The 12,228-nt window shown below is 52.4% G+C and overlaps 1 protein-coding gene and 1 long non-coding RNA gene across 2 annotated transcripts in view; one reads left to right on the top strand and one right to left on the bottom strand.

The window, feature by feature from the left end:
- LOC119958642 (KH homology domain-containing protein 4-like) overlaps nt 1-4,176 on the top strand; it is a 30,299-nt gene extending 26,123 nt beyond the window's left edge. Inside the window, exon 8 of the mRNA XM_038787178.1 lies at nt 2,214-4,176. Within this exon, the coding sequence (XP_038643106.1) occupies nt 2,214-2,422 (209 nt within the window). The 3' untranslated portion in view covers nt 2,423-4,176. The remainder of the gene's footprint in view (nt 1-2,213) is intronic.
- A 7,160-nt stretch (nt 4,177-11,336) lies between these two features.
- On the bottom strand, nt 11,337-12,139 carry LOC119958699. Its single transcript, XR_005459066.1, has 2 exons — nt 11,999-12,139; nt 11,337-11,899 (listed from the first exon to the last, which is right to left on the bottom strand). It is a non-coding gene; the product is annotated as an uncharacterized LOC119958699 (long non-coding RNA).
- Nucleotides 12,140-12,228: the final 89 nt, after the last annotated feature.

Raw genomic sequence — 12,228 nt, forward strand, 5'->3', positions numbered from 1 at the left:
AGGGTTCCTGCTCCTGATCACTGTACAGTGATCCCTGGGTTAGAGAGAGAGAGAGGGGGGAAATCAGCCAGGGTTCCTGCTCCTGATCACTGTCCAGTGATCCCTGGGTTAGAGAGAGAGGTGAAATCAGTCAGGGTTCCTGCTCCTGATCACTGTCCACTGATCCCTGGGTTAGAGAGAGAGAGAGGAAATCAGCCAGGATTCCTGTTCCTGATCACTGTCCAGTGATCCCTGGGTTAGATTGAGAGGGGAAATCAGCCAGGGTTCCTGCTCCTGATCATTGCCCAGTGATCCCTGGGTTAGATTGAGAGGGGAAATCAGCCAGGGTTCCTGCTCCTGATCACTGTCCAGTGATCCCTGGGTTAGAGAGATTGGGGAAATCAGCCAGGGTTCCTGCTCCTGATCACTGTCCAGTGACCCCTGGGTTAGAGAGAGAGAGGGGAAATCAGCCAGGGTTCCTGCTCCTGATCACTGTCCAGTGACCCCTGGGTTAGAGAGAGAGGGGAAATCAGCCAGGGTTCCAGCTCCTGATCACTGTCCAGTGATCCCTGGGTTAGAGAGAGTGAGAGGGGAAATCAGCCAGGGTTCCTGCTCCTGATCACTGCCCAGTGATCCCTGGGTTAGAGAGAGAGAGGGGAAATCAGCCAGGGTTCCTGCTCCTGATCACTGTCCAGTGATCCCTGGGTTAGAGAGAGAGAGGGGAAATCAGCCAGGGTTCCTGCTCCTGATCACTGTCCAGTGATCCCTGGGTTAGAGAGAGGGGGAAATCAGCCAGGGCTCCTGCTCCTGATCACTGTCCAGTGATCCCTGGGTTAGAGAGAGAGGGGAAATCAGCCAGGGTTCCTGCTCCTGATCACTGTCCAGTGATCCCTGGGTTAGAGAGAGAGAGGGGGAAATCAGCCAGGGTTCCTGCTCCTGATCACTGCCCAGTGATCCCTGGATTAGAGAGAGAGGGAAAATCAGCCAGGGTTCCAGCTCCTGATCACTGTCCAGTGATCCCTGGGTTAGAGAGAGAGAGAGGGGAAATCAGCCAGGGTTCCTGCTCCTGATCACTGCCCAGTGATCCCTGGGTTAGAGAGAGAGAGGGGAAATCAGCCAGGGTTCCTGCTCCTGATCACTGTCCAGTGATCCCTGGGTTAGAGAGAGAGAGGGGAAATCAGCCAGGGTTCCTGCTCCTGATCACTGTCCAGTGATCCCTGGGTTAGAGAGAGAGGGGAAATCAGCCAGGGTTCCTGCTCCTGATCACTGTCCAGTGATCCCTGGGTTAGAGAGAGAGAGAGAGGGCTAATCAGCCAGGGTTCCTGCTCCTGATCACTGTCCAGTGATCCCTGGGTTAGAGAGAGAGGGAAATCAGCCAGGGTTCCTGCTCCTGATCACTGTCCAGTGATCCCTGGGTTAGAGAGAGAGAGAGAGGGGAAATCAGCCAGGGTTCCTGCTCCTGATCACTGTCCAGTGATCCCTGGGTTAGAGAGAGAGGGGAAATCAGCCAGGGTTCCTGCCCCTGATCACTGTCCAGTGATCCCTGGGTTAGAGAGAGAGGGGAAATCAGCCAGGGTTCCTGCTCCTGATCACTGTCCAGTGATACCTGGGTTAGAGAGAGAGGGGAAATCAGCCAGGGTTCCTGCTCCTGATCACTGTCCAGTGATACCTGGGTTAGAGAGAGAGGGGAAATCAGCCAGGGTTCCTGCTCCTGTTCACGTGCTGGGTGCCTGCGAGGTGGGTATAAGGTGCTGCCTGCACCTAAAGTGAGGCTGAGTGTAATATCGGCCTAAAACGGGAAAATCCCGGCTGAGTGCTAACTCTGGTAAAGTGTAAACGTTGGCCCCGTTCAGGAACTTGTGTCGGTCACGTGTGGGTTATTTTGTAAATCCCTCTTGGTCAGAGTCAGCCCTGCAAATGGGATTGGGAAACTGCTGGAACCCCTTCTAACATCACCTTTTTGTTTTTGTGTTTCTCTCTCTCTCTCTCTCTCTCTCCCTGGTTCCGTTGGTTCCGTTGGTGATGAAACATTGGTGAAACCTGCCTGCTGTGTGTTGGATTTCCCTGGCCCGTGCGCCAACCCCACATCACATCTACATCAACACCGTCTCCCTCCCAATAACAAACCCGTTTCTCTCCCCGAGCTGCTCTTGTTGGGACTGTTGGTTTTGCTGTGTGTGTGTGTGTGTGTGTGCGTGTGTGTGTGTGTCTCTTTGTTCTTTGCCTGCCTGTAGATCGCCTCAGGGAACAGCCTTCGATGAAGATGCGGAGAGTGGGTGATCACGACGCGCGCCTGGTGTCGTACGGCGGAGACTCATCGGATGAGGAGGAGGAATATTGCAGAAGGCGGCAGAGCATGGCGCATGGCTGGAGTGCCGAGTGTCGCTACGCACTGCCCCCGCAGAGGGCCCAGCAACAGATGCCCTTTTGGATGGCACCATAGTCAACTGGCTCTTCAAGGGAAAGACTGGACCACCTCATGGCCCCACACCCCAGCTGAATATTCCGGTGGCCCTTGTTGGCATGCAGACTGGCAAAAAGGACTTGTCTAAGTGGAATCGAACTCCTTACCCCTGTGGTGATACCTCGCCAGGCTGCTGGTGCTTGGGTGCGTCCAACTTTGTGCTTTTCTTTCGGGAGGGTGGGCTGGGGAAGTTTACCAGGAAATATTTAGTTTCCAAAGCTTGAAGTTTACTTTAGTTTGTCTTGTTGGTGCGTTGAGGACCTGGATGACGATGTGAGGGTGCAGGCTGATGCCCTCTGCACCCATTCTGCCCGTCATCACTGGCTCTGGGCAAGGGGGGGGGGGCAGAGCTGCACTGACCCACTGCTGTGTTTCCTGTTCTACTGCCTGGCCTCTGATCAAAGCCCTTGCAGATCCCAGTGTGGGCCCGCGTTCCTTAAACACTGGAGAGAGAGCTCGGCGATTCTGAATAACTACAGGAGACATTTCCACCCCGTGTTTCTGTATTGCCACGGGCTAGCCTACCCCTTGGGAGGGCATTTCACTCCCAGCCTTCCACCGTACCGTTCTCCAGCTGTGCACTGTCCCAACTCACCTGCCGCTGTCGCCTCCTCGCCTGTTCGCGTGCGTTGCAGGAGCTGTAACTCCCGGGGGTGACCTCCAGGGCAACTCGGGCCTTGCCGGGGCCATTGAGCCTGACTGTGAAATGGATCCTCTGTGATTGGCCACAGAGCAGAGCTGAATTGACAGCGCTGTGTTAGAGTCCCTCAGATAGGTGCCCAAGATAAGGAATAGGAGCAGGAATGGACCATTCAGCCCATCGAGTTTGCTCCATTATTCAGTCGATCATGGATGATTTAACTGTGGCCTCGGTGTCCACTTCCCTGTCCTTCCGAGATTCCCCGGTAATTGAGAAATCATGTCTAACTCAGCCTGCAATATATTCAATCGCCCACTGGGGAAGAGAACCCATTGGCCCACAGCCTTCCGAGAGAGGGAATCGTTCCCTTCTTTGTATTGAAGGGGAGACCCTCTATTCTGAAAGTGTTTCCTGACTCGCCGGAACGTGATCTCAGCAGCAGTCCCTGTCCAGATCGTCGCTTTCATTTAAATTACGTGTAATCTTTCCAAACTCCTAATGGGGTTGGGCCCAAACTGCCAAAACTTTCCTTCACTCCCGAGTGACCCTTTTTAAAACGCCCTGATTGGCCAGCTACACTGTTGGTCCATTGGTCAACTCGGCAGCTTCCTGAACAGATCCATTTTGATCCCAGCCAATGAGCCACCAGAGAAACTCAAGAGTCTGCGAGGAACCTGTAGGTACTGGAGAGATCACCCGGCTCCCGATAATTGTCTGAACTCTTCGAGAAAGACGCCGTACTCTTGAGCAGATGTTAGCTAAATAATCCTCTGTGAGCACTAATTAGTATAGAAACTACCTCCCTCTCCCAGGAGCTTCCCTTGACCAGTTCACCAAACCTGAGCTCACGTCAAGACCTAAACCCTATTGAGACACAGCCTGAAGCTCAAATGGCACCAGCGCCTCACTGGGCAATATTGTTGTGTGCATCAAAATCCCTTGGATTTGTTCCACAACACTAGGCCGAGAGTGCAGCACAGAACAGGTATACAGTCAGAGGGTCAGTATTGAGGGAGTGCTGCACTGTCAGAGGGTCAGTACTGAGGGAGCCCCGCACTGTCAGAGGGTCAGTACTGAGGGAGCGCCGCACTGTCAGAGGGTCAGTACTGAGGGAGTGCCGCACTGTCAGAGGGTCAGTACTGAGGGAGTGCCGCACTGTCAGAGGGTCAGTGCTGAGGGAGTGCCGCACTGTCAGAGGGTCAGTACTGAGGGAGTGCTGCACTGTCAGAGGGTCAGTATTGAGGGAGTGCTGCACAGTCAGAGGGTCAGTACTGAGGGAGTGCCGCACTGTGGGAGGGTCAGTACTGAGGGAGCGCCGCACTGTCCGAGGGCTTGGTTTTGAGGGTTATTAAACCAAGGTTTTGTCCACAGTCCCATGGATCTTGGTTGATGAGGAATGGAGATCTCCCCCATGTCCTGGTCCGAAATTTGCCTTACGGCCAACATAATTAAAACAGAATAGTTGGTCATCAACTGGGATCGTGCTGTGCACACATTGACTTCTGCATTTCCTTCGTCACAAAAAGCCATCCTATGGCGTCTGCTGCATTGGGACCTCCTGTCCCAGTGAAAGATCCATTAGAAATGCTTGTATTCAGTCACTGTGTTAAACATGAAGGTGTCATGGACACGGGACATATTTCCACCAAACTCATCACCTCTTTCTTATTGCTGAGAGTTGAATTTGAGTGGCGTTGTTCCATAAACGTGTGCACGCTTCCCTTACCTGCATGTGTGCTGCATGTCTGAAGGTCATAGTCCAGGGGTAGGCTGAATGCTCAGGGAGCTTGAATGATGAGGCTAATTCATTGCTGGCCATTATAACCGTGTTGGTTATCATTTCTGACCTGTAAATATTGTGATAAAGTTCTTATCCTGCCCTTTGTAAATAAAATGAAGCTGAATATCGTTTTGACCTGCTCATGGTGAAGCCTCTCAATCTGTCAGTTTTTAAAATGTGACTTTACAGGACGTGGGTGTCGCTGTTTAGACTAGCGTGTGTTGCCCATTCCCTCGTTGCCCTGCAGAAGGTGGGAGTGAGCTGTCGTGTTGTCCCCGCGGTGTAGGTACACCCACTGTGCTGTTAGGGAGGGGATTCCTGGACTTCAAACCAGCGACGGTGCAGGAACGGCCGATATACAAGTCGGGGCGGTGAGTGACTTGCAAGGGAGCCGCCAGGGGTTGGGGTTCCCAGGAATCTGCTGCTCTTGTCCTTCGGAACCTTGCTGAGTTACTGCAGTGCATCTTGTAGACGGTACACACGGTGGAGGGAGTGAATGTCTGTGGAAGTGGAGCAATCAAGCTTTGTCCTGGATGGTGTTGAGCTTCTTGAATGTTGTTGGAGCCGCGCTCATCCAGGCAAGTGGAGAGTCTCCCATCGCACTCCTGACTTGTGCCTTGTAGATGGACAGGCTTGGGGGAGGGGGGGGGGGGGGTGTCAGGAGGTAAGTTACTCATCATAGGATTCCTAGCCTTTGACCTTCCCTGCCAGCTACAGTATTACATTTCTGATCAATGGTAACTCCCAGGATGTGGGGGATTCAGCGATGGTAATGCCATTGAATGTCAAGGGGCGATGGTTAGATCCTCTCTTGTAGGAGATGGTCATTGCCTGGTGTGAATGTAACTTGCCCCTTGTCAGCCCCGAGCCTGGATATTGTCCAGGCCTTGCTGCATTTGGACACGGACTGCTTCAGTATCTGAGGGCGAATGGTGCTGAACATCGTGCAGCCATCCGCAAACATCCCCACGTCTGACCTGATGGAAGGGAGGTCATTGCTGAAGCAGCTGAAGATGGCTGGGGCCGAGGACACTACCCTGATGGAACCCCTGCAGTGATGTCCTGGAGCTGAGATGATTGACCTCCAACTACTACAACCATCTCCCTTTGTGCCGGGTATGACTCCAACCAGCGGAGAGTTTCCCCCCCGATTCCCATTGACTCCAGTTTAGCTCGGGCTCCTTGATGCCACACTCAGTCAAATTCTGCCTTGCTGTCGAGGGCAGTCACTCTCACCTCAGGAATTCAGCTCTTTGTGTTGAAATGTGGTCTGGGGCTGAGTGATGCTGGAGGAACCCAAACTCAGAAGGTTATTGCTAAGCAAGTGCAGCTTGAAAGCATTGCTGATGACACCTTTCATCAGTTTCTGATGATCAAGGGTAGACCAATGGGTAATTGGCTGGGTTTGATTTGTCTTTTTTGTGCACAGGACATATCTGGGATATAGTCCACATTTCTGGTAGATGTAGCTATAGTAACAGCTTGGCTAGAGGTGCGGGAAGTTCTATTGTCAGGGCCCAGAGCCTTTCCAGTGTCTTCAGCCATTTCCTGATATCACGTGGAGTGAATCGTATCGGCTGAAGACGGGCATCTGTGATGCTGGGGACCTCCGGAGGAGACCCAGATGGATCATCCACTCAGCACTTCTGGCTGAAGATTATAGCAAATGCTTCAGCCTTTTCACTGATATGCTGAGGATGGGGATTTTTGTGGAGCCGCCTCCTCCAGTGAGTTAATTGTCCCCCACCATTCACGGCTGGCTGTGGCAGGACTGCGGAGCTTAGATCTGATGCGTTCAATGTGGAATGGCTGAGCTCTGCCTATTACTTGCTGCTTATACTGTGGCACATAAGATGCCCTGTGTGGTAGTGTCACCAGTTATAGAACATACTGATGTTGCTCCCGGCATGCTCTCCTGCGCTCTTCATTGAACCAGGGTTGGTCCCCTGGCTGGGTGGTAATGGTAGAGTGGGGGGTATGTCAGGCCATTAGATTACAGATTGTGGTTGAATACAATTCTGCTGCTGCTGATGGCCCACAGCACCTATTGGATGCTCAGTCTCGAGTTGCTAGATCTGGTTGAAGTCTATCTCATTTAGCACGGTGATAGTGCCACACAAGACGATGGGCGGGTATCCATGGTCTGAGGACTGTGGTGGTCACCCGCACCATGGACAAAGGCAATCGAAACAGGCAACTCGGTGAGGATGACGTCAAGTCGGTCCTGCCCTCTTGTTGGTTCCCTCACCGGCTGCTGGGAAGGATGATTATGAGAGTGACTCTGGTCAGACAGTTGCTTGACTAGTCTGTACGTCGGCTCCTCCAATTAAAGTCCCCAGTCTGTGCTGGTTCTATCGGCTGAGCATTAACTGACCGAGACGGGGGAGAGACTGGAGCCCGGTCTGTTAGCCGAGTGGGGCCTGAGGGCGAGGAGTTGGATACAGGCGCAGGATTCAAACTGCGCTGGTGGGTCACCCCCAGCCAGTGACCCCAGGAGCTCTGGCTGAGCTGAGGGGGTTAGCGTTACCCAGCTGAACTATGGAAACGTCCAGCCACCTGCTGGCCAACCTCCATCCACAAGTGTAGCCGGGGATGTTTTAACGGTGGGTAAGATGGATGTTAGGCCGCGGAGACTAGATTCTATCTGTGAAAACAATCCTGGCGCGGCATTGTCACAACCTGCAATGCTGTAAACACTTCATCAAATTAGCACTTAAAGACACTGGTGTTTATTTTTTCAAATAATTTTATTTTACCGAAAGGAAATCTAGATGGAGGAGATGAGACACTGCAGGATCCGATGTTTCCAACCCTTGCTGGAAGTGGGCCTGGATTATGAGCTGCTGTTACACGGATAGAGTTAGAGGTGGGGGCCCCTGTTTTACCAGGACGGTCAATGAGGTACGGATTCTAGGTGGAGGACGAGGAGTCTCACTCCGTCCCGATAACTGAGATGTAAAGTGATTATCGAAAGGTTATAAAATACGGTGGGTGTCTGCGTGGGTCTCGTCCCCCCCCACAACCCAAAGATGTGCGGGGTAGGTGGATTGGCCACACTAAATTGCCCCTTAACTGGGGGGGGGGGGGGGGGGAGAGGGAAAGAATTGGGTACTCTAAATTAAAACCGTGGATGCTGCAAATCAGAAGTAAGAACAGAGAATGGGTTTTCACCCTCTCCCCAGCCCCGAAGGGTCGACTCGAAAATGTTAACCCTTCCTGCTCTCTCACAGGTACTGCCCAACTCGACTGCATATTCGCAGCATTTTCTCTTTCTGTTGCAAGGTAACTGATTTCAAGGCACATGTAGACGTGGCCTGGGCAGGGAGTGGAATATGGAAGAGGGCACTGATCCCGGGGGGGGGGGGGGGCAGGAAATGGGGGTCGGCTGGGGGGGGGGGGGGGGGGTGAATTATCCTTACAGTGAGCCTGGTGTGGAAAAATAATCCGCATCCTGCAGAGCCTCGTGATCAAAACATAGATTCGAGAGAGAGATTCAAACATTTAACAAGCATCTTTTACAAAAATACACAGAAAACAGTTTTCATTTCATTGGTACTAGCTTCTGCTCTAAGGTTTGACTATAGACTTCACTGAGTGGACAGAGGCTGCCTCGCCGGGGGAGCACTGAGTGAGTAACGAGGGTGTTTGCGATCCAGCCGGAGAGAGGCTGGGGTTGCTGCAGGGGAGTGAAGCTGTGAAGCTCCGAGACTTGGCCCGGGGGGGGGGGGGGGGGGGGGTTGCGCTGGCCCAGCCCACGTCCACACCACTGCAGTTGATTTCACACGTTATTAATCAGAAAGTAGTTTTTGGCACATCACGTGTTGAAATAACAGCCCGGTGGCTTAAAAAAAAAAGAAAAATGGAGGGTCAGGATGAGCTGTGTTAGTCTTGTTCTTTTTTAAAAACTAATTTACAGGATGTGTGTGTGTGTCAGCGGCTAGAGCAGCCTATGTTGCCCATCCTAATTCCTTGTCGCCTTGAACCACAACAGCTCCTGCGGTGTAGGTACACCCACTGTGCTGTTAGGGAGGGAGTTCCAGGATGTTGTGACAATGAAGGAACGGCCGATATATTTCCCAGTCAGGGTGGTGAGTGACTTGGAGGGGAACCTCCAGGTGGTGGGGTTCCCAGGTATCTGCTGCCCTTGTCCTTCTGGATGGTAGTGGCCGTGGGTTTGGAAGGAGCTGCCTGAGGAACCTTGGTGAGTTACTGCAGTGAATCTTGTAGACGGTACACACGGCTGCTACTGTTTACCGGTGGTGGAGGGAGTGAATGTTGGTGGAAGGGGGAGCAATCAAGTGGGGCTGCTTTGTCCTGGATGGTGTTGAGTGTTGTTGGAGCTGCGCTCATCCAGGCAAGTGGAGAGTATTCCACCGCACTCCTGATTTGTGTCTTGTAGATGCTTTGGGAAGTCAGGAGGTGATTCCCAGCCTCAGATCTACTCTTGTAGCCGCAGTGTTTATATGGCTGGGTCCAGGATGCTGATGGATTGTGGTGGTGGGGGGGATTCGGCAATGGTAATGCCATTGAATGTCAAGGGGCAATGATTAGATCCTCTCTTGTAGGAGATGGTCATTGCCTGGCCCTTACCTGGTGGGACTGTAACTTGCCCCCTGTCAGCCCCGAGTCTGGATATTGTCCAGGTCTTGCTGCATTTGGACACGGACTGCTTCAGTATCTGAGGGCGAATGGTGCTGAACATTGTGCAGTCATCCGCAAACATCCCCACTTCTGACCTTCTGATGGAGTGAAGGTCATTGATGAAGCAGCTGGGCCAAGGTATCCCTGGTCTCAGGCTAAAGGTCAGCAAGCACCCTGTAACTCCTGCTGCAGTGTTGGAGACAGACGAGAGCAGTCTCTGATTATGACGGAGGGAGGGATAACTGACCGCTGGATTATCTTCGCTGCCACTTCAGACAAGAAGACTTCCTGACCAAATCCAGGGTTTTTACAAATTGGAACATTTGTACAGTGAGTCTCAGTCCCACTAATTCACCGCCCAACCCACAAAAATTAAACCATTGTTCCTTCCTAAAGCTAGGACATAATAATTCAAAAGAAGTATCATTTGGTGAGAAATGGATTTCTAAAATCACCCAAGCAGTAGCAATATCTGAAAATGCTGTTAAAACTCAAACATTCCATTTGTAAATCAGATCTGGAAGATGTACAACACGGTCAGGATCTCTAAAGCAGGTAGGAGAAAGGGAGTGGCACTGAGACACTGTAAACACGGGCCAAAGCTTTAGGCCAGATTCCCCAGGAAACCTGTCCAGGGCAGGAGGGATGTTCCCATCCCCCATATCCCAGGGAATGTGTCTACAGTGGGAGGGATCTCTCCCAACCACAGCTAGAGGAGGTGCTGTGAGGCTGGGGGCTGTGTAACCCGGCCTACAGCCAGCCAGCTGACTCCAATGTGGTACCCTTACTGTCCCCCGTCAGTGCGAGGGGAGGCGGTGCCCTCCCTGCCGTGCGTGGGAACACGAGGGACGGTGCCCTCCCTGCCGTGCGTGGGAACACGAGGGACGGTGCCCTCCCTGCCGTGCGTGGGAACACGAGGGACGGTGCCCTCCCTGCCGTGCGTGGGAACACGAGGGACGGTGCCCTCCCTGCCGTGCGTGGGAACACGAGGGACGGTGCCCTCCCTGCCGTGCGTGGGAACACAAGGGACAAAAAACTTCCGGCCTAAAGAAATGGTTAAAAAGTGGGGGAAACTTTGGTATCAAACCCACCGTCAGTGAGCGTTTGGTGATCTTTTAAAAACTGACATTTAAAAAGCTTTTTTGGATTATATTTAAATTCAATAACTACTGAGGTAACAAACGAGCCAGAGTGAGGCAGCCACAGGAAACTGAGTGTTTATTTGGTCAGATATTAGAACGGGTCAGATGATGTTGGCAGGTGTGCTAACCATCGTGCTGCCCCGTTTGCTGAGGATGATGATCGATGAATCCCACAGTACGGAGGTCAAACTCTGGCTGCGAAGCAAAGGTTAGCCACATCAAATGGATTGGAGCCACCACCTTCATTCATGGCGATGGACAACCAATTCTGGTTTGTTTATCAATCAGGCTGCCTTCTGGAGAGTTGGGGAGAGAATAGGGATGGGGAGAGAGAGAGAGAGTCTGGGACATCCTCAAACACACTGAAATTAGCAGAGACCCCCACCAGCTCAGGCGGTTTGTCTGTGTCTTTGGTCTTGGTGTGAGGAACACCCTTTTCTCTCTCTCTGATCGAACACTCAGTTTCCTGGCTCACCCACCGACAGCCCTCGGCAACAGCAGGGTGACAACTCCAGCCGGCGGCCTGGCTGCCCAGTGACCACCTCCGGGACCTCGCAAAGCTATTTGATTTAAAAAATAGAAGATAAATTCAGTTTCTGTCCCTAAATCTCTAAAATCTTTGGATGCTTCTCAGCCAGTTTAAAATATTTGGATGTGTCGAGTCTGTGTGCACTGGAGGATTATTGCCCCCCCCCCCCCCCCCCTTTCAGTGGTGGGGGGGTGGGTGTAAACAATGCTGAGGGAAGGACCTGCATTGTTGGGGTAGAATCCAGTGACTCTGGAGGTAGGTAGGTTTATGTCAGCTCGGGTACTGACAGTTACTGCCCATTACCGTGGGTGCGGAGGTTTAAAAATGGCTCAAGTTTGAAACATTCACGTCAATTGAGGTAGGAATCTTTGGAGCGCCCAATGGCACTGGCTCAGCACAAAGAACGTGCCGAAAGGCTGCTTTAAATCCCAGTTAAAGCAGATTTCAATTCTGTTTTTCAATCCGGACTGGAACCGGGTTTTAATCAGCTGTGAAACTGGGTTAGAATCCAAACCCAGTTTGAGAGCCGATTGCAACCCGCTTTCAAAGCCAGGTCAGATCTTTGGGTGCAAGGAATAGAGAGGTTCAGTGGGAAAGGTGGAGCTGATGTTGCTGCTGGATGCTCTCAGGGCTTGGGGTGCTGTTGGGTACTCTCAATCACCACCTGGAGCTGGCTGGGGCACGTTCCCCGCTCTCCCAGGTTCCCGGAAGCTGGATCTCCATTCTGAAACAAAAGGCAGAGAGCGGGGTGTCAGGGCGATGGGAAGGCCACACGATGGGTTCAACAGGCAATTTGTAATCAGATTGGTCTCGTCATACTGACCAATTCCGTCATCTCCATCATTCTCCCAACTTCTTCCTTTTTGTCTGCCTCCACGTGGCCATTCTGCCCCTCCTGGGCTATGCTATGTCCAGCCTGTGGCACTGTCCAACTCTCCTTGATGCCCTTACATCCAAACAGACTACAGACAACATGGACACAGGTGAGCACCTCATCCGGATACACCAGCTAAACCCCCCCCCCCCCCCGCCCTCCCCATCTGACTGCCCTCC

This window comes from Scyliorhinus canicula, chromosome 30 (assembly GCF_902713615.1).
Source record: "Scyliorhinus canicula chromosome 30, sScyCan1.1, whole genome shotgun sequence".
NCBI lineage: Eukaryota > Metazoa > Chordata > Chondrichthyes > Carcharhiniformes > Scyliorhinidae > Scyliorhinus > Scyliorhinus canicula.